General features: G+C 39.5%; 1 protein-coding gene across 4 annotated transcripts in view; it reads left to right on the top strand.

The window, feature by feature from the left end:
- Positions 1 to 22,938, top strand: part of ZBTB8A (zinc finger and BTB domain containing 8A) — a 72,109-nt gene extending 49,171 nt beyond the window's left edge. For 3 of the 4 annotated variants that reach the window (XM_047872892.1, XM_047872891.1, XM_047872890.1), the window contains 3 exons: positions 7,149 to 7,972; positions 11,959 to 12,128; positions 18,241 to 18,981. In XM_047872892.1, the coding sequence (XP_047728848.1) occupies positions 7,150 to 7,972; positions 11,959 to 12,128; positions 18,241 to 18,573 (1,326 nt within the window). In that variant the 5' untranslated portion in view covers position 7,149 and the 3' untranslated portion in view covers positions 18,574 to 18,981. Of the gene's footprint in view, positions 1 to 7,148; positions 7,973 to 11,958; positions 12,129 to 18,240; positions 18,982 to 19,329 lie in introns of those variants that run through there. The other variant, XR_007155085.1, reaches the window with a different exon arrangement.
- The last annotated feature ends 1,985 nt before the right edge of the window (positions 22,939 to 24,923 follow it).

Raw genomic sequence — 24,923 nt, 5'->3', positions numbered from 1 at the left:
AAAGTATCTCAGGAATGCAAAGATAATTCAACACCCAGAAAATGTAATATACTAATGATTGCTTGTGGCTTGAATTGTGTTCCCCCCAAAAGATATGTCTAAGTGCCAACCTGCAGTACCTTATTTGGAAATACAGTTGTTGCACAGGTAATCAGTTAAGATGAGGTCATATTGGAGTAGGATGGGCCCTTAATCCTAAATGACTAATGTCCTTTTGTGTCCTTTCGCTCCAGATCAGAGCCTGGAGCCTGCTTCAGATTCTCTGCCCCTCTCCCCGCTCTGTGTGTGTGTCTCTCTCTCTCAAAAATAAACATTAAAAAAAAATTTTTTTTAATAAAAAAAAAAAAAAAAGGACTAATGTCTGGGGCTCCTGGCTGGCTCAGTCGGTAGAGCATGTGACTCTTGATCTCGGGGTTGTGAGTTCAAACCCCATGTCAAGCCTAGCGCTTACTTTTAAAAAATGGCTGAAGGGGCGCCTGGGTGGCGCAGTCGGTTAAGCGTCCGACTTCAGCCAGGTCACGATCTCGCGGTCCGTGAGTTCGAGCCCCGCGTCAGGCTCTGGGCTGATGGCTCAGAGCCTGGAGCCTGTTTCCGATTCTGTGTCTCCTTCTCTTTCTCTGCCCTTGCCCCGTTCATGCTCTGTCTCTCTCTGTCCCAAAAATAAATAAACGTTGAAAAAAAAATTTTTTTAAATGGCTCTAGAAAATGACTAATGTCCTTATAAGAAGACATTGTGAAGATACAAGGAGAGAGCTCCTTGTGAAGACACAGAGACACAGGGAGAAGACAGCCGTGTGAAGATGGAAACAGATTGGGGTTTTGCTGCCACAAACCAGAGAACTCCTGGGGTCACTAGACACTAGGAAGAAGCAAAGAAGGATTCCTCCCTCACAGGTTTCAGAGGGAGCATGGCGCTGCTGACATCTGGTTTTAGATATCCAGCATCCAGACTGCAAGATAATAAACTTCTGTTGTGTTAAGTCACCCAGTTTATGGTACTTTATTACAATAGCTCCAGGAAACTAATATACAGATTAAGAAAGAAAAAAACATGTAAATACCACATATGCATTTAATAAAATTTAGGACTCATTTATGATAAAAATTTTTAGCAAGTTGGAAACAAAAGGGTAACCATCAAACACCTATACTAAACATCAGTCTTAATGCTGAAATTTTAGGAGCATTTCCATTCAGTCAATATAAATAAATCTAACAAAAATATGCAAGATCTTAATAAAGAAAATAAGGGGGAGCTCCTGGGTGACTCAATCGGTTAAGCGTTCGACTTTGGCTCAGGTCATAATCTCACGGTTTGTGAATTCGAGCCCTGAGTCGGGCTCTGTGCTGACAGCTCAGAGCCTGGAGCCTGCTTCAGATTCTGTGTCTCCCTCTCTTTCTTCCCCTCCCCTCCCCTGTTTGCTCTCTCTTTCTCTGTCTCTCAAAAATAAATAAACATTAAAAAAAAAAAAAAGAAAAAAGAAGGAAACATTACTGAAGAATACAAAAAAAGGCCTAAATAAATGGAGAATTATACTATGTTCCTGGATGATAAGACTCAATATCATAAAGATGTGAGTTTTCCCATAATCTATAAATTCAATTCCAAAATAAATGCCTATAGGATTTTTTTTTTTAGTGAAACTTGATAAACTTACCCTAATATTTATATGGAAGTAGAAAGAGACACTTTTTTTTTAATGTTATTTGATGAATTAGATGGGGGAATTCATTTTAAAGTTTTGGCAATTAATACTGTGAAGTATTACTGCAGAGATAGACAAATAGACCAACTGAACTGAACAAAGAGCTCAGAAATAGATCCATGAATTTATGTAAACTAAATGTATAACAGACATAGTATTACAAATTAATGGGGAAAGGATAGACTATTCAGTAAATAGTGCCAGAAAAATTGGTTACCTGAATGAAAAAAATTAGAATACCACATGCAAAATAAATAGTAGATTAAAGCCTTAAAAGTGAAAAACAGAACTTTAAAAAATATCTTTATGTCCTTGAAACAGGAATTTTTTTTTTTTTTTTTTTTTTTTTTTTTTTTTTTTTTGAGAGAGAGCATGCATGGGAGGGACAGAAAGAGAGAGAGAGACTCCCACGCAGGATTGCACTATCAGCGGGGAGCCCGACTCGGGGCTCGAACCCATGAACTGTGAGATCATGACCTGAGCCGAAATTAAGAGACGCTTAACCGACTGAGCCACCCAGGTGCCCCTAAAAGCTTCTTTTTAATGAAAGCCACCTTAAGTGAAGTTAAAAAGTCAAACCACAGACTGGGAGAAGATACTTGCAAAACATATAGCTGATGAAGGATTGGTATGTTGGCTATTTAAAGGATATCTATAAATAAATAAATAAATAAAAAGACAACCCAACTTGAAAAATAAGAAATGTTATTGTGTAGATAGCATTATTGCCCCTGTTCATCATCCCCTGCCAATATTCACACCCTTTGCTGTGTGACTTCACAGTTCTTCCCACTCACGCAGCACGAGATATTTCTTCCCTTGACTTTAGATTTGGCCATGGCATTTGCTTTAGACTATTAGAATTTGGTAGATGTAACAGTGTGCCACTTGCAAGCCTAAGCCATAAGAGGTCTCATATATTTCCACTTGGTCTTTTGTACCTTTGCCATTATCACGAGATGAAATTGGCTAAGCCTGGGGCGCCTGGGTGGCGCAGTTGGTTAAGCGTCCGACTTCAGCCAGGTCACGATCTCGCGGTCTGTGGGTTCGAGCCCCTCGTCGGGCTCTGGGCTGATGGCTCAGAGCCTGGAGCCTGTTTCCGATTCTGTGTCTCCCTCTCTCTCTGCCCCTCCCCCGTTCATGCTCTGTCTCTCTCTGTCCCAAAAATAAATAAACGTTGAAAAAAAAAATTAAAAAAAAAAAAGAAATTGGCTAAGCCAGCCAACTGGTTCCAGGAGGAAGGTATGAGACCATGTAATAACACAACTAACCTGGACAAGCTGCCTAAATCAGCTGACTCCTAGGTATGTGAGTGGACCCAGGCAAGATCACAGAGCTGCCCTAACAAGTCCAGCCTAAATTAGCCAACCCACAGGCATGTGAGCTAAATAAATACTTACTGTATGGCATTGTTTTTTGTAGTTAGTTGTTTTACAGTGTTAGTTAACAACACTGTAATGAGCAAGAATTCTCCGAATCAGTCAATAAACATTAATTGTACGATCCACACAAATAAAAGCAATGACATACCATTGCATATTTGAAAGATTGACAAAATTAAAAAGTATAATACTAAGTTCTGACAGAAATGAGAAGTAGTAATTGATATATACCATTAATGGGAGTGACAGGGCTCTGGCCATTGCGTTGCAAGTGTAAGTCCCCTGGGTGAGGCATCCAGGAAAGCCATTCCACACAGCCCCCGCCCCGATTAAAAAAAGAAGACAAACTGGGCTGGTAATTGTCTTTTGTCTTTTCCTCTCCCTGCCAGGAATGTGGACATCAGGCTGGAGATGGGGCGGCCGCTATCTTGCAACATGAGGTGTTTTAATTTCATTGATTGTATTTTTCATATATTAAATCCATTTGGTTCCCCCTCAAACCTACCTCTTCTTCCCGCCCCTCCCCCCACTGGTTTCTTTTTTTGTGGATAATAATAAAAGGAGAATGGCTAACATTTATGAAGTACTTTTTACATGTCCAACATATAATTTGGAGTGCTCTGTGTACCTCAGCTCATTCAATCCTCACAATAATCCTATGAAAGAAGTGCTATTTTTTTGTCCCATTTTACAGATAAGGAAATGGATACAGAAGTTAAATAAATTGCCTGGGTTCATACAGCTATTAAGTGGAGCCAGAATTCCAAATCCAGCTACCCGGCTCTAGCGTCTATGCTCATGACTATCTGCTACTTTTTATTCTCTTTTATCTCTTCGACCGTCTTAAAAAGGCTTATTTAATAGTCTCTTGGGTTTTTATTTTCTAAAATTGTTGGCGTTCCTATTCTCCTGTTTGTTCCACCTGCTGATTCTTCTTTATAAAGAATGATTCCCTTGTATGTTTTAACATTTTTGATTCATTCATTCAGCAACACTGATTGAGCACGTATCGTGTGGAGCTGGGGATACATAAGTAAAGCAGGCCAAGTCTCTGCTCTCTTACCTTAAATTCTAGTAGGAGAAAACAGTAAACAAGGGGACAGAGAACAGAAGGGAGTGATTATATAGGATGGTAAAGGAAAGATCTCTGATAAGGTGACATTTGAAAAGAGACCTGAAAATGTGAGAATGTGAGCTATGTGTATATCTGGGAGAAGAATCCCCAAGCAGATAGAATGGCCAAGACAAGGGCTGCACGGCAGGAACATGCCTTGAATGTTCAGGAATGGGCAGAGGCCTGTGTAGCTGGAATGTGGCATGTGAGGGACAGAGCGGAGCAGATGAGGGCAGAGAGACACCTGGACGCGAGAGGTGCCCATCACGCAGGGCCTTTGAGGTCATAACTTTGAGGCTGGATGGGGGGGCCTTTGGAGGCTTTTTTGTGAGTCATAAGCTCAGAGATGGTATTTAAAACTATGAGACCAGATGGGCTCACCCAGGGAATAGTGTTAAGTAGAGAAGAGGTCTGAGCCCTGAGGCCTGGGACCTTCCAGCTGTAGGGGAGGAAAATTTTTCCTTGACCGTCTTCCTGGCTGGGTCTGGAAGTTAAACTGACAAAAGCAAGTGAACACGAGGAACGCAAACAAATTACTTAATGTAAGTTTTACATGACCCAGAAGCCTTCATAAGGAAATGAAGACCGGAAGAAACAGACAGTATATTTTTATGCTAGGTTGGATGAAGAGTGGACAGGACAGTCGTGGAGGAATATGGTAGGTCAAGGAGTAGGAGATAAATTTAGTAAGGTGGGGGGGGGAACTCGCCAAAGCCTGTTTGTTCACATTCTTTTCAGCGTCCCTTTGTTTTCTGAGATAAGGAATCTCTTTCTTCTGGGTATAGGGAGGGCACCTCTCACAGTAGGGTTATTTTAGTTGCAGGGGAGAAGGGAGGGGGGTGTCAGAGTGACCTTTCTGCTTCTGCTGTTTTCCCAGACTTCTTTAGTTCAAAATATTCAATACACCAAGGTGCCCTATTTTAGGGTAGCGTGTCCGGAATCCCCCGGCACTGAGAGATTAGGAAAATGAACACCCAGCAAAGGAGACTGAGAAGGAGTGGCTGATAGGAGAAGAACCATGGAGGAGTTGGTGTCCCAGCGTCAAGTGAAGGAAGTGTTTGAGGATGAAGAGAAGGACCCACTGCCTCAGTAAAATGAGGACAAAGGAATGGCCGTTGGATTTGACATGCAAGTTACTAGTGAGCTTTTTAAAAATGATTCTGATGGATCGGGATGAAACCTGATAGAGAACTGAAGTGAAGACGGCAAGTGAAGAGAGCAAACCAAAACACGCCTTCAATGAATTTTGTGTGAAGGGAGCGGGGAAATGAGTAGTAAGCTGGGGCGCCTGGCTGGCCCAGCCAGTAGGGCATACGACTCTTGATCGCAGGGTCATGGGTTCGAGCCCCATGTGTGGTGTAGAGTTTACTTAAAACAAAATTTAAAACCATTACAGAGAAATGAGTAGTAGCCAGAGGTGGACTGTGAAACCAAGGGAGGTTTTGTCTGCTTGTTTCTTTTTAAGATAAGAGGTATTAGGCACCATGACGATCCAATATTGGAAACTATCCACTTTATATGAAGAAGGGAAGCATAAGCAGAGCTTACTTCCCACATGGCTTGGTTCCTGAGAGCAGCCCTCCTGAGCGGTTTTGCATTTACTTCTGCCAGGCGCCCAACGGGCCCTACCAGCCCAGGACTAATTTTCACATTAAAATTTCACCTTGTGGTTTGCCACACCAAACAGGTAAAATCAATTTGGATTCCAGAACCTCAAAAAGCAAAGGGTTGGGGGTGCCTGGGTGGCTCAGTCGGTTAAATGTCTGACTTGGATTTAGGTCATGATCTCAAGGTTCGTGAGTTTGAGCCCTGTGTCGGGCTCTGTGCTGACACCTCAGAGCCTGGAGCCTGCTTTGGATTCTGTGTCTGTCTTTTCTCTCTTCCCTTCCCCTGCTCTCTGTCTCTCAAACATTAAAAAAAATTAAAAAGCAAAAAGTTTAGGGGCGCCTGGGTGGTGCAGTCGGTTAAGCGTCCGACTTCAGCCAGGTCACGATCTCGCGGTCCGTGAGTTCGAGCCCCGAGTTCTGTGTCTCCCTCTCTCTCTGCCCCTCCCCCGTTCATGCTCTGTCTCTCTCTGTCCCAAAAAAATAAATAAACGTTGAAAAAAAAAAAAAAGCAAAAGGTTTGATATCTCACCTAGGTACTTTTTTTTTCCCCCCAGTCCCACAAAGACAAACTTTCTTTGTTTTTTTGCCGGGGATTTATGGGCAAAGTTTACTAGTCTTTCTTCATTGAGGTGGTGGTCCTTAGAGGGTTCCTACTTGTTACTGATCAAAACCCGAGCCCATATTGCTGCTTCAGCTCTACTCCTTCTCCACTGCAGGCATCTAGGGACTTCTCATTTCCCTGCAAGCCCTGGCATATGTTGAAAACATTTGGTTATATTTTAGCCAGCATCTCTAGAAATTTGTGGCAGGAGAGTTTCCGCCCTTTCTAGATCACCATTTTGCTGGAAGCTGTAATCTTTCCCCTCATTCTTCCCCTGGCTAATTCCTGTTCACCTTTGAGGTCCCAGCCTAAAGATTACTTCTCAGGGAGGTGTTCCCAACCCTCTCCATCCCAATCTCCACTGACTTACTCTTCTACTCACAACATTGTCTTTCTGTCTTTGCCCTTGGCAAGTCGTTTGTGACTTCACGTGAGTGTTTGCTTAGTTTCCTGGTCCCCCTCTAGACTGTACACTGCATGAACCCAGGAAGCAAGCCTGTTCAGTTCAGCACATAGCAGAAAGCCTGATTCATAGAGGATACTCAGTAAAGGTTGGTGACTGAACAAATAATTGTCCCCGAATCACGTCACTAATAGCACAGTGCTAAGTAATCTCCTGTGTTTTGGAGACTGTATTCTCTAAGAAAGTGTTTTTCAGTGGAAACAAGAGAGAGGTTTCTGATGGCTATTTCAGTTGCCTGTGTCATTTCGGTTAACCACGTGTCTTTTTCCCTCCAGCATGGAGATCTCCTCTCACCAGTCCCACCTCCTGCAACAACTGAACGAGCAGCGCAGGCAAGATGTCTTTTGCGACTGCAGCATTCTGGTTGAAGGGAAGGTCTTCAAAGCGCATCGAAATGTATTATTTGCTAGCAGCGGCTATTTCAAAATGCTTCTTTCTCAGAATTCAAAGGAGACCAGTCAACCCACTACAGCTACATTTCAGGCTTTCTCCCCCGACACTTTTACGGTTATCCTGGACTTCGTCTATTCCGGCAAACTCTCTCTCACTGGTCAGAATGTCATAGAAGTGATGTCAGCTGCTAGCTTCCTTCAGATGACTGATGTCATTAGTGTATGTAAGACCTTTATTAAATCTTCACTAGACATTAGCGAGAAAGAAAAAGATCGCTATTTCAGTCTCTCCGATAAAGATGCTAATTCTAACGGTATAGAACGTTCCTCCTTTTATAGTGGTAGCTGGCAAGAAGAAAGCGGTTCTCCACATTCTCACCTAAGCCCAGATCAAGGAACGGGTATAATAAGTGGGAAATCTTGGAGCAAGTATAATTACCATCCAGCCTCCCAAAGGAACACCCAACAACCTTTGGCCAAGCATGAACAAAGGAAAGATTCCATTAAAAAGTCCAAACATTGGAGGTTGTCACAGCCTTCTGAAGTTGCTCATTATAAGTCTAGCAAACGAGAAGCTCGGACATCGGATTCTTCCGGCCACGTTTCCCAGTCGGAAGAACAAGCACAAGTTGATGCTGACATGGACTCTACTCCTGTTGGCTATCCGTATGGTCCAGGATCTGATGTCACATCCAGAAGCTTTCCAGGTACCCAAAAAAAGCATCAGTCCTCTCAATGAGTTTCTAAGACTCCTATCCAAATCAGTCCTATCTCAACATGCCCTTACTCTGAAGTGTTACAGGCAGTTAAACCAAGAGGTTTTTTTTAAGTCCTACTTCTCTAATGAAATTTATTGTATAAGACATAAATTTAAATTTTTAACTAAAAATAATATTGGCTAAATTTGAGAATAGTCAAAACTTAACAGACTTCTGAGGTGCAAAGCCCAAGATTCCCAAACCTGTGTCAACAGATGATTAGATCACTGTTAAGTGTTTAAAGCTCTCTTCTAAATGGTTTAAATCCCTAAGGGGCATAGCTTCACTTTAAATGGGTTATTTTTTTTCTGAGTATTCACTCGGGAGGAGTACTTTTATAGAGAAAAGTTAAACAGAGCAACCATGTGAACTTACAAAGGTTCACAGACCCAAGACCTACCAGAAATGAAACTACATCTGATTTTATTGAGATATAAATACATAATTAAAAAAAAAAACAAACTTAACACACAACCCATAACATTGACACTGTAATCCTATATGCAACAATAATATGAGACATCTCATTTTTATGATAGTAGTAAAATGCAGAAAGATTATTATGTAGGTTGTTGGTTTCAGTAATTCTCCCCTCCCTGCTGCCATAGAGAACAGGGATTAGAAATGCATGTCATTTTTTTTTTTATGTTTATTTGTTTTTGAGAGAGAGAGACAGACTGTGAGTAAGGGAGGGACACAGAGAGAGGGACACAGAATCAGAAGCAGGTTCCAGGCTCTGAGCTGTCAGCACAGAGCCTGACGTGGGGCTCGAACCCATGAACTGTGGGATCGTGACCTGAGCCAAAGTCAGAAGCTCAACTGACTGAGCCACCCAGGTGCCCCAGAAATGCATGTCATAATCAGGCAGCAAATCAATTAATCAAGTAGCAAATTTGTTTAATAGTTTACGTGTGAATTTAAAGGAAAATCATAAGGTGAAACTCCGACTGATTATAAGATTCAGATTATATATTTAATTTTTTTTTTAATTTAGGAAAATTTCAAACATATAAAAAAGTAAAGAGAATAGCATAATTCACCTCCATGTACCCCATTACCCAGTCTGAACAACTTCCGACTCATGGTCAATCTTGTTTCATCTGGATCACTACTTCTCACCCTTCCCTTTAGTATTATTTTTTTAAGTTTATTTATTTTGAGAGCGAGAGAGAGAGAGAAAGCCTGAGTGGGGGCGAGGCAGAGAGAGAGGGAGAGAGAGAATCTCAAGCAGGCTCTAATGCAGGACTTGATCTCACAAACAAACCATGAGATCACGACCTGAGCCGAAATCAAGAGCCAGACACTTAACTGACTAAGCCACCTAAGCATCCCTCCCTTTATTTTTTTAAGCAAATATAACACATCATAAGTTTTCATCTGTAAATATTTCAGAAAGTGTCCCTAAAATATAGTCTTTTAAAAAAACCCACTACAATACTATAATTGTACCTAAACAAAATTAACAGTTTCTTAACATCAGTAAATAGCCAGTCAGTATTCACATTTCCTGGGTTGTCACATAAATTTTTAAAAATAATTCGGTTGTGGGTGCTTGGGTGGCTCAGTGGTTAAGCATCTGACTCTTGATTTCAGCTCAGGTCATTTTCTCACGGTTTGTAGGTTCCAGCCCTGCATCATCAGGTTCAATGCTGACAACACGGAGCCTGCTTGAGATTCTCTGTCCCTTTGTCTCTGCCTCTCCCCCATGCTCACTCACATGCACATTCTTTCTCTAAATACATAAATAAACTTAAAAAAAAAAATTCAGGGGCGCCTGGGTGGCGTAGTCGGTTAAGCGTCCGACTTCAGCCAGGTCACGATCTCGCGGTCCGGGAGTTCGAGCCCCGCGTCAGGCTCTGGGCTGATGGCTCGGAGCCTGGAACCTGTTTCCGATTCTGTGTCTCCCTCTCTCTCTGCCCCTCCCCCGTTCATGCTCTGTCTCTCTCTGTCCCAAAAATAAATAAAACGTTGAAAAAAAAAAAATTAAAAAAAAAAAATTCAGTTGTAGATAAGATAACCTTAAAATAATAGTCAACCAAGGGGCGCCTGGGTGGCTCTGTTGGTTGAACGCCTGACTGGCTCAGGTCACGATCTCAAGGTTCGTGAGTTCAATCAAGCCCTGCATTGGGCTCACTGCTGCCAGTGCAGAGCCCGCTTCTGATCCTCTGACCCCTTCTCTCTGCCCCTCCCCTGCTCGCTCGCTTTCTCTCGAAAAGAAACATTAAAAAAAATAATAGGCAACCGGATTGATCTTTACTAACCACATTTTTCTGTAGTACTAACCTGAAAAGACATGAAATTCTATCCTATTACAGAGCTTACTAAACGTCCTGCTGAGCTCTGACCATTGACCAAGGCATACTGGTAACAGAGCAAAAAATGAGAAATCTCTATTGAGTTTTAAAACAGCAAAAGACTGATCTTTTCTCTGTTTATGCTCTGTACTTCTGTAATTCTAGGCTATGTTAACCTAACTTCAGTAATGAACAGCTGAATTTAACAGCTATTAAATTGATGAAATTTGCCTCCAATCATAACTAACATCTTGAATACATATGAGTTTTATTTATTTTTTTAAAGTTTATATATATATGTATATATATGTTTTTGTTTTTGTTTTGTTTTGCTTTTAGTAATCTCTATGCCCCACATGGGGCTTGAACTCATGACCCCGAGATCAAGAGTTGCATGCTCTACTGACTAAGCCATCCAGGCACCCCTTGAATACAGTTTTATTAAAAACATTTTTTTTAATATTTATTTATTTTTTAAGAGAGAGAGAGAGAGACAGAGTGCCAGCAGGGGAGGGACAGAGAGGGGGAGACACAGAATCCGAAGCAGGCTCCAGGCTCTGAGCCGTCAGGACAGAACCCAGCACAGGGCTCAAGCCCACAAACTGTGAGATCATGACCTGAGCTGAAGTGAGATGCTTAACCGACTGAGCCACCCAGGCGCCCTTTTTTTTCGTTTTTCTTTTGAATACATGAGTTTTAAAACAAAAAATTAAATATCCTTTTCATTTTTTCACCTTTAAAAAGTACTATAAGTGTATGAAAAGAAAAGGCAAGAGGATAAAAATAGGTAAATAAAAAAGTCACTTAAAAGCTATAATATTGGGGCGCCTGGGTGGCGCAGTCGGTTAAGCGTCCGACTTCAGCCAGGTCACGATCTCGCGGTCTGTGAGTTCGAGCCCCGCGTCAGGCTCTGGGCTGATGGCTCAGAGCCTGGAGCCTGTTTCCGATTCTGTGTCTCCCTCTCTCTCTGCCCCTCCCCCGTTCATGCTCTGTCTCTCTCTGTCCCAAAAATAAATAAAAACGTGGGGAAAAAAAATTAAAAAAAAAAAAGCTATAATATTAAATACTTTTACTTCGGATTGTATCTCCAGTTTTAAAATCCAGCACCACCTTTTGACATTTCAAATCTAGTGACTCTACAACACTGAGTAGAAAGATAAGGGTGAGAGTCAGTTAACCCTGACTTTGTAAATATATCAAATACTGAAGTTACAGTTCTGGACTCAGGATCACATTAATGATCTAGTCTTAATAAAATTTCTTTCTTGGGGCACCTGGATGGTTCAGTTAAGCGGCCCACTGACTCCTGATTTCCGTTCAGGTCACGATCCCAGGGTCGTGGGATAGAGCCCCGAGTCCAGCTCCGTGCTGAGTGTGGAGCCTGCTTGAGATTCTCTCTCTCCCTCTCCCTCTGCCTCTCCCCTGCTTGCTTGCACTCTCTCTCTCTCTCTCTCTCTCTCAAAATAAAAAAATTAAAATTAAAAAAAAGGGAAAATAAATAAAAGAAATAAATGCAATTTCTTCCTTCTCCTTTTCTCCTGCCTTTCGAAGACGGGACTCACCAACTCCTTTGGGATTCTTCGTGTTATACAATTGTTATGATGAACTTTCCAGAAACTTAATCAAACTGTCTCCTGACAGATGATCTGCCCAGGATGCGGTTCAAGTGCCCGTACTGCACACACGTGGTGAAGCGGAAAGCAGACCTCAAGCGCCACCTTCGCTGCCATACGGGAGAAAGGCCCTATCCGTGTCAAGCTTGTGGGAAAAGATTTAGCAGGCTGGACCATCTCAGTAGCCATTTCCGAACAGTATGTATATAATTTTTCATCATCTTACTTCTCAAGAAATGTGCGCATTTATCTGCTTTAGGATTTACTAAATCTCATTTACTGCGGGAAATCTTTTCATACAACTCTACCATATTGGAAATGTTTCCAACTTAATGGTTTTCCTATACACGTGATGCATAATTTAATATATAATATATATACATTTTTTTATTCTCCTTTGAGACCTTGAAGTAAGAGATATTCTTTTGAATATCCATTTTACTTTTTTGTTTTTTATTTATTTTTTGGCATATATATTATAATTCATTTAAAATCTAATATGTTTTTGTATACTGGTCTTTTCAAGAGCCGAAGACAATGTAAACCAAAGATATTTGAATGTCTAGGTCAGAGTCACTACTTCAGGTACTCAGCCTCTGCTAGTGGTTCTTGAATCCTTTTCTGAAAGGATCTCAGTCTAGTTTCTACTGTTCAACCTCTGTCCACTATACTCCCTTTTTAGTCTCTCTCTAGTTTATCTGTAGTCTCCTCAAGGAAGGGAGCAAGGTGGCAGATTGAGCCACTTCCAGCCAGGGACAGGATTGTCAGCAGTCAGAAATCTCAGGGAATTTGCTGTTCAGTGCTCTGGCGGGTTAATAAGGTAAGGACATTGGAAAATTACTCTGCTGTTCATCTTGAGGCAAGAATGTTTTCCAAAATCTGTTGTATTACTCATACTTTTATTCCATTTATATGATCTCCTTTTAGCTTTAAAGGACAGTGGATTGGGGCACCTGAGTGCCTCAGTTGGTTAAGTATCCAACTGGATTTTGGCTCAGGTCATGATCTCACAGTTTGTGAGATTGAGCCCCAAATTGGGCTCTGTGCTGACAGCACAGACCCTGCTTGGGATTCTCTCCCTCTCTTTCTGCCTCTCCCCTGTGCTCACTCTCTCTCTCCCTCGCTCAAAATAAATAAATAAACTTTTAAAAATAATAAATACCGACTTCGGCTCAGGTCATGATCTCGCGGTTCGTGAGTTCAAGCCCCGCGTCGGGCTCTGTGCTGACAGCTCAGAACCTGGAGCCTGTTTCAGATTCTGTGTCTCCCTCTCTCTCTCTGACCCTCCCCCGTTCATGCTCTGTCTCTGTCTCAAAAATAAATAAATGTTAAAATAAATAAATAAATAAATAAATAAATAAATAAAATAAATAATAAATAAAGGACAGTGGGTCACGTAAGGCAATTTCTTCATGCATTGCTTTATAGTTAGTCAGCAAATATATACTGAGCACCTATGCGCCAGCCCCTTTTCTCAGTGCTAGGTATCCAGCAGTGAGTGAGCAAAACAGACAAAATCTCTACCTTCATTAACCTTATGAAGCTGGTTTTTTAAAATTAAAAACAACCTTTTATTATTTAAAGCAATGAAAAAGTATTAAACAAAGTAAAAATAAGAAAAATAAAATACTTTATTTTCACCACCGAAATATACCTTTCTTAACACTTTATCACATGCATATATATGGGTTGTTTCTAACTAAATTAGATCATACTACTTGTGATATTTTGTAGCCTGCTCTCTTTCGTGAATAATCTACCTTGCCATCTCAGTAAACTTTTATCTGACATCCAGTTCAATTTTGCATTTCCCTGTAGTCTCCCAATACCTTTTATAGCTGGTTTTTCCAAGCCAGTATCCAATTCAGGACCCAGGGATCTCACTGTTAAGTCCCTTAAATATGTTTTTAAGAGAGCATAGTACTCTCAGCCACCCTTTTTATTTCCATAACACTGACTTACTTGAGATATCAAGATAATTGTTTTATAAAATAACCTACCTCTTGATTTCTCTGCTTGCTTCCACATGGTGTCATTTAGTTTGTTCCTCTCTCCCCCCTGAATTTTCTATAAACTAGAATTTTTATCTAAAGTCTTAATGGATTCAAGAAAAATACTTTCCGGGGCACCTGGGTGGCTCAGTTGGTTGAGCGTCCGACTTCAGCTCAGGTCATGATCTCGCGGTCCCCGAGTTCGAGCCCCGCGTCCGGCTCTGTACTGACAGCTTGGAGCCTGGAGCCTGCTTCGCATTCTGTGTCTCCCTCTCTCTCTGCCCCACCCCATTCATGCTCTGTCTCTCTCTGTCTCAAAAATAAATAAACGTTAAAAAAAATTAAAAAAAAAAAAAAAAAGAGGGGCGCCCGGGTGGCTTAGTCGGTTAAGTGTCCGACTTCGGCTCAGGTCACGATCTCGCAGTCCGTGAGTTCGAGCCTCGCGTGGGGCTCTGGGCTGACAGCTCAGAGCCTGGAGCCTGCTTCCGATTCTGTCTCCCTCTCTCTCTCTGCCCCTCCCCCATTCATGCTCTGTCTCTCTCTGTCTCAAAAATAAATAAACGTTAAAAAAAAATTTTTAAAAATTAAATTAAATTAAATTAAAAAATTAAAAAAAAAAAAAGATAAGCTAGGTAATGATACCTAGCTTAGTGATATCCCACCGTTGAGCAGTTAAAGATGCCACCACGTGATTAGAAAGGAATCTATGTGGAACTATTTTGGCATTATGCTATATCCATTTCTTCATCAAGCATTCATTTAATGAGATTAACAGCAGTTGATAAACTCTGCCCAAATTATTAATTTTACTTGTGGTATGATTTACTGATTTTATCATTTCTTCTACATTATTAGCTAGAATCCTATAAAGTAAAACCTTCCCTCATCACCTGGAACTACTTGGTTACTTTGACATACAGTTACTACAGGAGAAACAGGATAAATATTTAATTCTTTCCCTTTAATTATCAATTTTCAAAATAAAGAGTTGATTAAATACTCAAATGGTAATATGAGTTTTTTCTGGTTTTATTTTTTTTCTAAATAGCATACAGTCTCATGAATTTTCACTGGTTCATTGTGTTTGGGACCACAACAATTATTATTCTTTTTGATACTCAAATTTTCAGTTTTGTCCAGTTGGACGACTTGAACCTGGTTCTTGTGTCCCTTTGTCATAAGTCCATTAAATATTCAAGGTGGCCTTATTCTCTGGCCCCCAAATTTCCCTAGGCTCACCTTGTATTTTCCCTGTCACAAAACTGGAATCAGCCATTTCTCAAAAGACCTGTGGGTCCTTTTAATGGGGAATGAAATTAGAAACCAAACTTTGGACACCTGGGGTGCTCATTGTTACTATGGTGTCATTCCCCTTAGATTATTTCAGTGGACAGGGGCACTGTGGTGGCTCATTCGGCTGAGCGTCTGACTTCAGCTCAGGTCATGATCTCACAGTACGTGAGTTCAAGTCCTACATTGGTCTCACCACTGTCAGTGCAGAGCCCACTTAGGATCTTCTGTCCCCCTCTCTCTCTGCCCCTCCTCTGCTCGTTCTCTCTCTCAAAAATAAATAAACATTGAAAAAAAAAAGATTATTTCAGTGGACAGAGCTGGAAGATATATGTTTTTAAAATAATGAATTCATGGGGCACCTGGGTGGCTCAGTCGGTTAAGTGTCCGACTTCGGCTCAGGTCATGATCTCACAGTTCGTGGGTTTGAGCCCCGTGTAGGGCTCTGTGCTCACAGCTCAGAGCCTGGAGCCTGCTTTGGGTTCTGTGTCTCCCTCTCTCTCTGCCCCTCCCCAGCTGGTGCTCTGTCTCTCTCTCTGTCTCAAAAATAAATAAAAACATTAAAAAAAAAAGTTAAAAAAAATTAATCCATGATGATATATTCAATTTTAACATAATGTTCTATTTAATTTCTTTGACTTCATAATCATATTGGAATTGAAGGGATGGGGGATGAACATGAATCTGTGCCAGAACTTTCTAACAAAAACAGTACCACATATGATACCCATAACATTACTATTTCAGGAGAAATAAAGGTACACTCAAATTGTGTACTTTCAATGTTTACTGATTAATATGTCAGGAGTTAAGTAGAAAATAATAACTATACTGAGTTGTAGTCCTATACATTTTCTTAGATATTTTACCACACTGCACTAGTTTTCTTGGGGTTTTTGGCCATTTGTGTTTGGTGATGTACTTCCATAGTGTTCTGATTTTATCTAAATGAATATGCCATAAATATTAATTCAACATTATGATATTAATTATAGTGATTTTTAGAGTAGAACCCATAATCTCTGCTCTGACAGCTATTAAAGAAAGTTATTTAGGACATGTGGGTGGCTTAGTCAGTTAAGCATCTGACTTCGTCTTAAGTCATGATCTCACGGTTCGTGAGTTCAGGTCCTGCTTCAGGTGAGCCCCACTTCTCTCTCTCTCCCTCTCTCTCTCCCTCTCTCTCTCTCCCTCTCTGCCTCTTGTGGGATTCTCTCACCATCTCTCTCTGCCACTCACTTGCACCCTCTCTCTCTCAAAAATAAATAAAAAAGAAAGAAAGAAATCTGCTTATTAATAAGTATAATTATATAATTACTCATCTTACAACTTTTTTCTAAAGCAACTTCACACGTATTAACTCATTTGGTTCTCACAACCCGAGTTGTATTCCCACTAGTTGTTAAGGAAGGAAGCAGGGATAATAATAGGCTGACACATAGCAGCCTGTGTTGTTTTGACATATGTTGTTGTCTGGACCAGTGTCCATTGTGATTTTCAGGCTTCTGTTCTGTTTGGGTGGTACTTCTACCTTGCTAGTTGTTAGATATTTTGACTATCACCCTGGAAGCAGGTTTATATTGTTTTCAGTTACTTGCTTCAAGATACATGGTTAATAAATGACAAAAGCAGGGCTAGAACCCAAGCCTTCCAGTTCCTGGTCTAGTCCTCTTTCTACAGGATCTTTCATTAATAGAAGTGACAAGAGATCCTTCTATCTAAAAATATGTATCCTGGCTGGCTCAGTCAGTGGAGGATGCAACTCTTGGTCTCAAGGTTGTGGATTTGGGCCCCACGTTGGGTGTAGAGATTACTTAAAGATAAAATTTATATATATACATATATATATATATACACACACACACATATACATATATACACACACATACACATACACACACATGTATGTATGTATATATAGATATATATATATATTTTTTTAATGTCTCATTTTTTATTTTTGAGAGAGTGTGGGGGATGGGCAGAGAAAGAGAGAGAGACAGAGGATCCAAAGCTGGCTCTGCACTGATAGCAGAGAGTCTGATGCGGGGCTTGAATTCACAAACGTTGAGATTGTGACCTGAGCTGAAATCGGACACTTAACTGACTCAGTCACCCAGGTGCCCCAGTCTTATTTATTTTTTATTGTTTTAAGTTTATTTATTTATTTTGACAGAGCATGAGCAAGCAGGGGAGGGGCAGAGAGAGAGGAAGGGAGAGAGAATCCCAAGCAGGCTCCATGCTGTCAGTGCAGAGCTCAACTTGGGGCTTGATCTCTCCCAAACTGTGAGATCATCACCTAGGCCAAAATCAAGAGTCAGACACTTAACCGACTAAGCCACCAGGCACCCTGTATATTTTTTATTCTATTTTAAAGAGAATGAGAGAGAGAGAGAGAGAGAGAGAGAGAGAGAGAATCTTAAGCAGGCTCCATGCTCAGTGTGGAGCCTGATGTGGGGCTCAATCCCACAACCCTGGGGTCATGACCTGAGCCAAAATCAAGAGTTAGATGCTCAAGCAAATGAGCCACCCAGGTGCCCCAAAGATAAAATCTTTTTTAAAAAAATGTTTCGATAAACTTAAATTTGAGACAATATATTTTTCTTTCTCTAGCTGATAATAATAAATTAACACACAAAACAAGAGGTTTCTCCCTCACCAAAATTAAGGTATATAAAGTCCTTAGAATAGTACATGTGATATATTTAGTGTTTGCAATTATTATTATTCTGGAAGGTGTCCCTTGTTACCTTAGATATCAAAATATTGTTGGATTAAGGGATATGTGAAATTATTAAGCATGTGATATTAATCATAAAAACGTTATAGCCATCATTTAGAGAAAGTTGGTATTTATTTGTGATGTCAGTTTATCATCAAAACCTGTGATCTTTTTCTAATAATTAGATGTTAATTTTAATATTAGTGCTTGGTTTTGGACATCTTAAGTTTATGCACTGGTACCGAGATCTCGAACTATGCCGCTTTTGAAAAATCTTTTTTTTATCGCTATTTAAATCTCTACACAGATTCACCAGGCATGCAAACTAATCTGCAGAAAATGCAAACGCCACGTGACTGATCTAACAGGGCAAGTGGTCCAGGAAGGAACCAGGCGCTACAGACTCTGTAACGAGTGCCTTGCTGAAGTTGGCATAGACAGCCTCCCCATTGATTTGGAAGCTGAACAGCATCTTATGTCCCCATCAGATGGAGATAAGGATTCCAGATGGCACTTGAGTGAAGATGAGAATAGATCATACGTGGAGATTGTAGAGGATGGGTCTGCTGATCTGGTCATACAACAGGTTGATGATAGTGAAGAAGAAGAAGAAAAGGAAATAAAACCCAACATTAGGTAGCTGACGTGTGACCCCACAGAGCTGTGGCGTGTATGCAACTTACATTGACTTCCTGTATCTCTCTTTCCATGGTCAGAGTCTGGTTAACAAATTTATCAGACTGACTTAAAAGTAATGACCTAATATAACTTGCATGCTTTCCAAACAGGTCATTGTATCCATTCTGAACTTTGTTGCCCTAAAATATGTTGCTGCACCGGAAAGGAAGACCTAGCTTGAGTTGGCATGATGGATGAACAATTAATCCTCTTTTTTTTTCCCCCTTTTAATACTGGAAGATCTACTTAGCAAACTTTTCTCAAAGAAAATATTTTAAATAAATTTACCACAACCAAACCTTATGTAAGAGAATTTCAAGGTGTTGCAAAAACACAAACTATGAATACTGAATTTTCACAGGGAACCAGGTAAGAGCACATTTAAGGGTCTGGCACCCAATCTGACTGAACTGATAAGTCTTTCTATTAATTTCAGATCTAAAACAACCTGTCATTATCCCAATATGCTACATATTGTTTTAGGATCATGGCAGAAGACAAATCAAAAATGTTTGAAACGATTCATATTTGAATGTTTTGTCATGAAGTTAAAAATTACTCTTACGTAGTCCGTGTTGTTTTAAAAAAACAAAAGCCTAAAGTAGAGGCAGACCAGAGATTACGTACAGACCTCATTTTCTAAAGCAGGAACTAATACTGCCTAAAAGTCAAGGTAGTTTGTGAAGATCTGACAATGTAATCCTCTTCCTCTCTACAGGAGAAAAAAACAACAAAAAACGATACACAAGAAAATTGGAGGTTACCACTTCTTAAGAATGATTTCTAACATTTATTTTTCTGCTCTATTGTTTTTAAAGTGCTGTCTCACACATTTTCTCACTTAATCAGCAAGGTAAATATTAATTGCCTCTGATTTGCAAATGACGAAATTAAGGTCAGAAAGTTTAAGCTTTGGGACTTGTGACGGACAGGTTTTGATTTTACACAGCCCTCTTCCAACTGTCTCTCCCTGTATTGTCTCTGGAAATGGCAGAGAATTAAAGTCAAACCTCACCAATCTGCAGTAATTAGAAAAAGAAGCCTATCAGAAAGCATGAAAGATTTTAATAATCTCTAACAACATATAATAACTTGAACTAGAGTTATCCAAGAGTGCTCAGTAATGTCCCTACAGTGTCTTTTGACATGTTTTTAATGTCAAGTTATTTATATGTAAATTTTATATATAACACTATTTGAACCAATTCTTCTCTTAGATGCTTTAAGCATTTTTACTTATCTTGTTTATGTAATTTTTCAAAACAAACTTTTCCCCAAGGAAACAAAGGTGAGTTTCAACTCCTCCCCTGTGTGAATTAGGAAACATTCTAAACGTACAGTTAAATTGGAGAAGCATTATTTTAGTTCTGAAGATAAAATCTAAATGCCAAAAAAACCTGACCTTACTAAAGGTCACTGCAAGTTATTACAATTAAGCTTGATCTGATTTAATTTTGATGGAGAGAGGCTCTCTATCAAATTATACTATATTTCTAAATGTCATAACATATGTCAATATGACCCTTTTCATTTTATTCTTTCTCTCATTCTTTCATTAGTGATTGTCCTTTGATACAAGTTGAGGGCTAAAATGGTTAATTTCTAAAACAGTTTTTATAAATAGATGACTAACCATTTGTTTTTGTTTTATGGTACTTAATGCTGAGACTTTTTTCAAGATTCCCCTGGCGGTAAATTTCCATTCGCTTCAAGACTGGATGGTATGCACTGAGTTCATTGTGCTCCCAACATGACTGTTCCTGAATCAGGAGTCTTAACAATGAAGTTGTATCCAAATGAGGGAGGGAACACTTGTCATTCTCTAGTCTCACCAGATGGTAGCATCTTTTAAAATTATTATCTGATTTTTTAGTCCTTGGAGCCAAGAGGAAAAATGAGTGATGGGAGCTTTATTCATGAGGATGATTAGTGCTTGCATGTGTATGCTCTAATGCACTTTAGTCTGTGATCTAAATGTTCTTTTATGCTGTTCTCTTATGCATGCGAACATCAGCATGAATGTCAGCAAAGCCCACTGGACACGGTGCCACCAGCACCTTATCTGAAATAATGCTTTCTCATTGTTTATAACAAGCAACAGGCTATCCCCACAAAACAGCCATCAGGCTCATCAAACTAGACAGCTCATCTATCCTACCATTTTAGTATCCTAAAAGAAAAACATTTGTGACATGTTTGTAAGTTGTAAATAATAACTCCAGTTATCATATCATATGTATCGAAGACTTTAAAGACCAGTTCTTTCCCAGAGTGAGACTGTCCAGTAATGGTTTCTGAGAAAACAAAAGTCTTTGGCTTTTAAATGTGGGGAAATGTTACATAGGGGTGTAATCTCTTAATGTAAGCTTAATTTATGCCAAGGGTTTTTTCTTTTTTTCATATTAGCAAAATAGCGGGAGTTGGTTAGAACAAAGTTTGCTCTTACAGTAATGCTGTTTATCAGCTGGTGAATGCCTTTCTAACTGTGTGGTCCTCAAGAGTGTGTGGCGATGGGAAGAAGTGTTGCAAAATAAAGCAATACCGCAGTCGTGCCTAGTGGCTGGAGGAGGCAAAATGGACTAGATCGGTGGTTTAAAAGATTTTTTTTTTAACCCAAGAAACCCTTTCTTCAAATGAATTGTTTCAGAGAGAAGCCCACCATTTAAGGTGGGCGAAACCCTAAAATCAGAGCTGCTCTTGTTAAAGCCCTCTGTGAGCCTTTCACCAGACACCTCTGCAGAGCTCAGGAGTGCGGTACTGAAAACCTTGGAACCAGGGAACTTTTTGAATTCCCTTTGAGCATTGCGGTCTTACTTCATTACCTCTGTTACCGTGCTGATAAACTGGTAATCACGGGGTCTCCTAGAGCAGCAGCTCACAGCCTTCATCGGTACAATATTCCTTCTATAGTTAGCATGTCTTTTGAAGAACAAATTTTTCAACATTGTATTTTTGACTAACGAAATCAAAACAAGCACCGTTACTGCTTTTATGCCACCAAGTCATTGCTTAATGGATGAAGAAAGTTTGGTGTGTCAGTTACTTAAGAGTTCAGACTGAATTCATTAAAGTTATTTTGCTAAGTCATGCTAAGATATATCGAAACTTCCACTCATATTGGATATATATATATATATACCTATATATACATATATATCCTATATATACATATATATCCTAAATTAATTAATACCATGGAAATTTAATACTGTGGAAAATCACTAAAAGTGACATAGTGTAAGATTATTTAACTGGGAAGGCTGATAATAATAGGTACTGGAGGACCAAACTTTAGATCATACATGGAAAGTTCTATGTTATTTTATATTAGAGTGGATCAGTATTACTATTTATCATTTATATAGCATTTTATATTTACAAAGTATTTAATAATTTTTATGTTATTCTTTACATATCTATGAAATAGGACAGTTCTCTCACATGAAAGGTAAAGAAATTGAGGCACAGAACAGTAAAGCAACCTCCCTAAGACAACCCAGTGAAACAATGGCAAAAATAGGAACTAGAATGATCGGATTTTCTGAATCCTAGAATATCAGCTTAATTCACTGAGGTGTGTTGTGTATTACTCGATTTTATAAGATGCCTTTTACAAATAATAGTCAATTGTCTTAAAGTTGACGTCATTGTATGTGGATAAATCCTATACAGAATAAATATTATGTAAAGGATGTGACTTTAGTTATAAGAGTTTTAATGATAAAATTCAGGCTATCACAGAAACAGCACTGTTTAGCCAGTGGCTTTATATATTGTGAAGTATAATTAATATTTTGTTTTGATATAGGAGTTTCTTAACTATTCATGCTAATGGAGCCATGAATAGACCAGAAAAATGAAATCCACAGAGGATCTATACACTTCGTCTTCTAACATGTTAGTCTTTTCCCTACGGAATTTGTATTGATGCCAACAAAAAGTCAAATATGTTAATAAGTGATAAACCACACACAAGAGAAGCCAAGGGCCTCTTAACTTTTCAAGGCTTTTCGATACTAAAATAGGATAAACATTTTTCTCCATCTCTTTATTTTTTTTCACATCCGTTTCAAAAGCCATTGGATACTTACCACCTTGAGATTCGAAACCAGTGACCAGGGTAATGCCAGTCATCTTTTTACCTTGAGACTTGATTAGATAGATCATTTACAAACATTGTTAAATGGAATACAGCTTATAAAGTATATCTAGGAATTTATTATACTCTGCTTTGCTCTTTCAGATTTCTAGATATACAAATCCATTATATAGTTGCTTGATTTTCCCATTGGGAAAATCTTTTAATCCCTTGTTGATATTATTTACAACCACTTAAATTTCTTCATTAAAAAGTAACTTTATATTTACATTTACATTTATATTTATTCAACCCTTAAGGGGAGAAAGGGGAACATTTCTGCCTAGACCGTGGTTCTCAGCCTTGGCTGCATATTAGAATCACTTGTGGAGCTTTTATTTATTTATTTTTTTAAGTTTATTTATTTTTGAGAGAGAGAGTATGAGCCGGGAGGGGCAGAGAGAGAGTGGGGGATGCAAAATCTGAAGCAGGCTCCAGGCTGTCAGCATAGAGAGCCCAACACAGGGCTTGAACTCACGAGCAGTGAGATCATGACCTGAGCTGAAGTCGGATGCTTAACCAACTGCACCACCCAGGCGCTCCACTTCTGAAGCTTTTAAAAACACAGATGCCCACGATCTCACGGTCCGTGAGTTCGAGCCCCGCGTCGGGCTCTGGGCTGATGGCTCAGGGCCTGGAGACTGCTTCCGATTCTGTGTCTCCTTCTCTCTCTGCCCCTCCCCCCTTCATGCTCTGTCTCTCTCTGTCTCAAAAATAAATAAAAAACGTTAAAAAAATAAATAAATAAAAATAAATAAGTAAAAATAAAAACACAGATGCCTAAGCAAATCACAATCTTTGGCAGATGGGACCTTGATGAGGTATTTTTTAAAAATCTTCCCAGTGTCTTTTGTGCAAAATAGGACCCCTATTCAAGGTTTCCCTCTGTCCTTATAGTTGCCTCAATGGGCATTTGAACCATTTGACCTTCCAGCTTACTGGTTCTCAACCTTATCTGAAAGGAAGATATTAATTTTTGTGAAATGTCAAGATACCGTATATGTTTTCTTAAAGTTTTTATTAGGACAAATAATAACACTCTAAATTATTGGGTAGTCTTAAACTAATCCACTTTTACTTTGGGATACATTTGGGTTTTATTTGATTATGGGTATTGCATTCTGGGAATTCACACAGTACTTCAGATTAATAAAAACTACATTAGGAATATGTGACTGAAATACGGTATCTTGAAATTATGTCTTGTTTTTGAAGAAGGAACCAGAACACTCTCTAAGCACTATGGAACTTAATTGCTACACATTAGAATTCCATCAATGAATTGAATTAAGTCATTTTTTTTTTAATTTTTTTTTCAACGTTTTTATTTATTTTTGGGACAGAGAGAGACAGAGCATGAACGGGGGAGGGGCAGAGAGAGAGGGAGACACAGAATCAGAAACAGGCTCCAGGCTCCGAGCCATCAGCCCAGAGCCGGAAGCGGGGCTCGAACTCACGGACCGCGAGATCGTGACCTGGCTGAAGTCGGACGCTTAACCGACTGCGCCACCCAGGCGCCCCTGAATTAAGTCATTTTTTATTCAAGTTAAATGTCATACTGGAAAGGTAGGATTCAATACTAAGATGTGTTATTTAAAGAAGGCTGAGGACAAATTAGGAAACAAAAGTAATTTTCTTCCTTATTCTTCAAGTATTACCATTAAAAAATTTTTTTTTTCTTTAATGAGAAGACGAGTAGAGTACCATCCTCATTCCCACCTTTAAGGTTGTGTTTGCGATTCAAACACTATGGGTATATCCCTTCACCAGTATAGTATACACACACTCCCTTGCTTGGTCCCCTACAAAAAAAAAGAATGTTATCCAATAACGAAGTGGCACTTTTTTGCTTAGTTCAAAAGGTTAAATGCTGGAACAAAATAGAAATAGATACTGTGCCTTTTGCTGCGTTTTTGAATTGACTTAAAACTTTTTTTTTTCCCCTGGAGGAAAAAAATCCACGAGGAACACAACCCTGAAAAGCAGCACCTATAAGCATTAGCACTAGAAGGCTCCAGCATTTGAGGGCCATGTTAAACAATGAAAGCCTTTTTTTTCTTGCTAACTATCAGCGACATTTATTCGCGGTCAGGTGGGTAAACGGCTTGGTTTTATATCTTCTTTTCAGGGAGGAGTACAGCAGTGAGTAGTACAAACCTTCCTTTTCCTTTTCG

Source organism: Prionailurus viverrinus, chromosome C1, assembly GCF_022837055.1.
Source record: "Prionailurus viverrinus isolate Anna chromosome C1, UM_Priviv_1.0, whole genome shotgun sequence".
Taxonomy (NCBI): Eukaryota; Metazoa; Chordata; class Mammalia; order Carnivora; family Felidae; genus Prionailurus; species Prionailurus viverrinus.
Note: the sequence above shows the minus strand (reverse complement) of the source record. Positions and strands in the feature narration are given on the sequence as shown.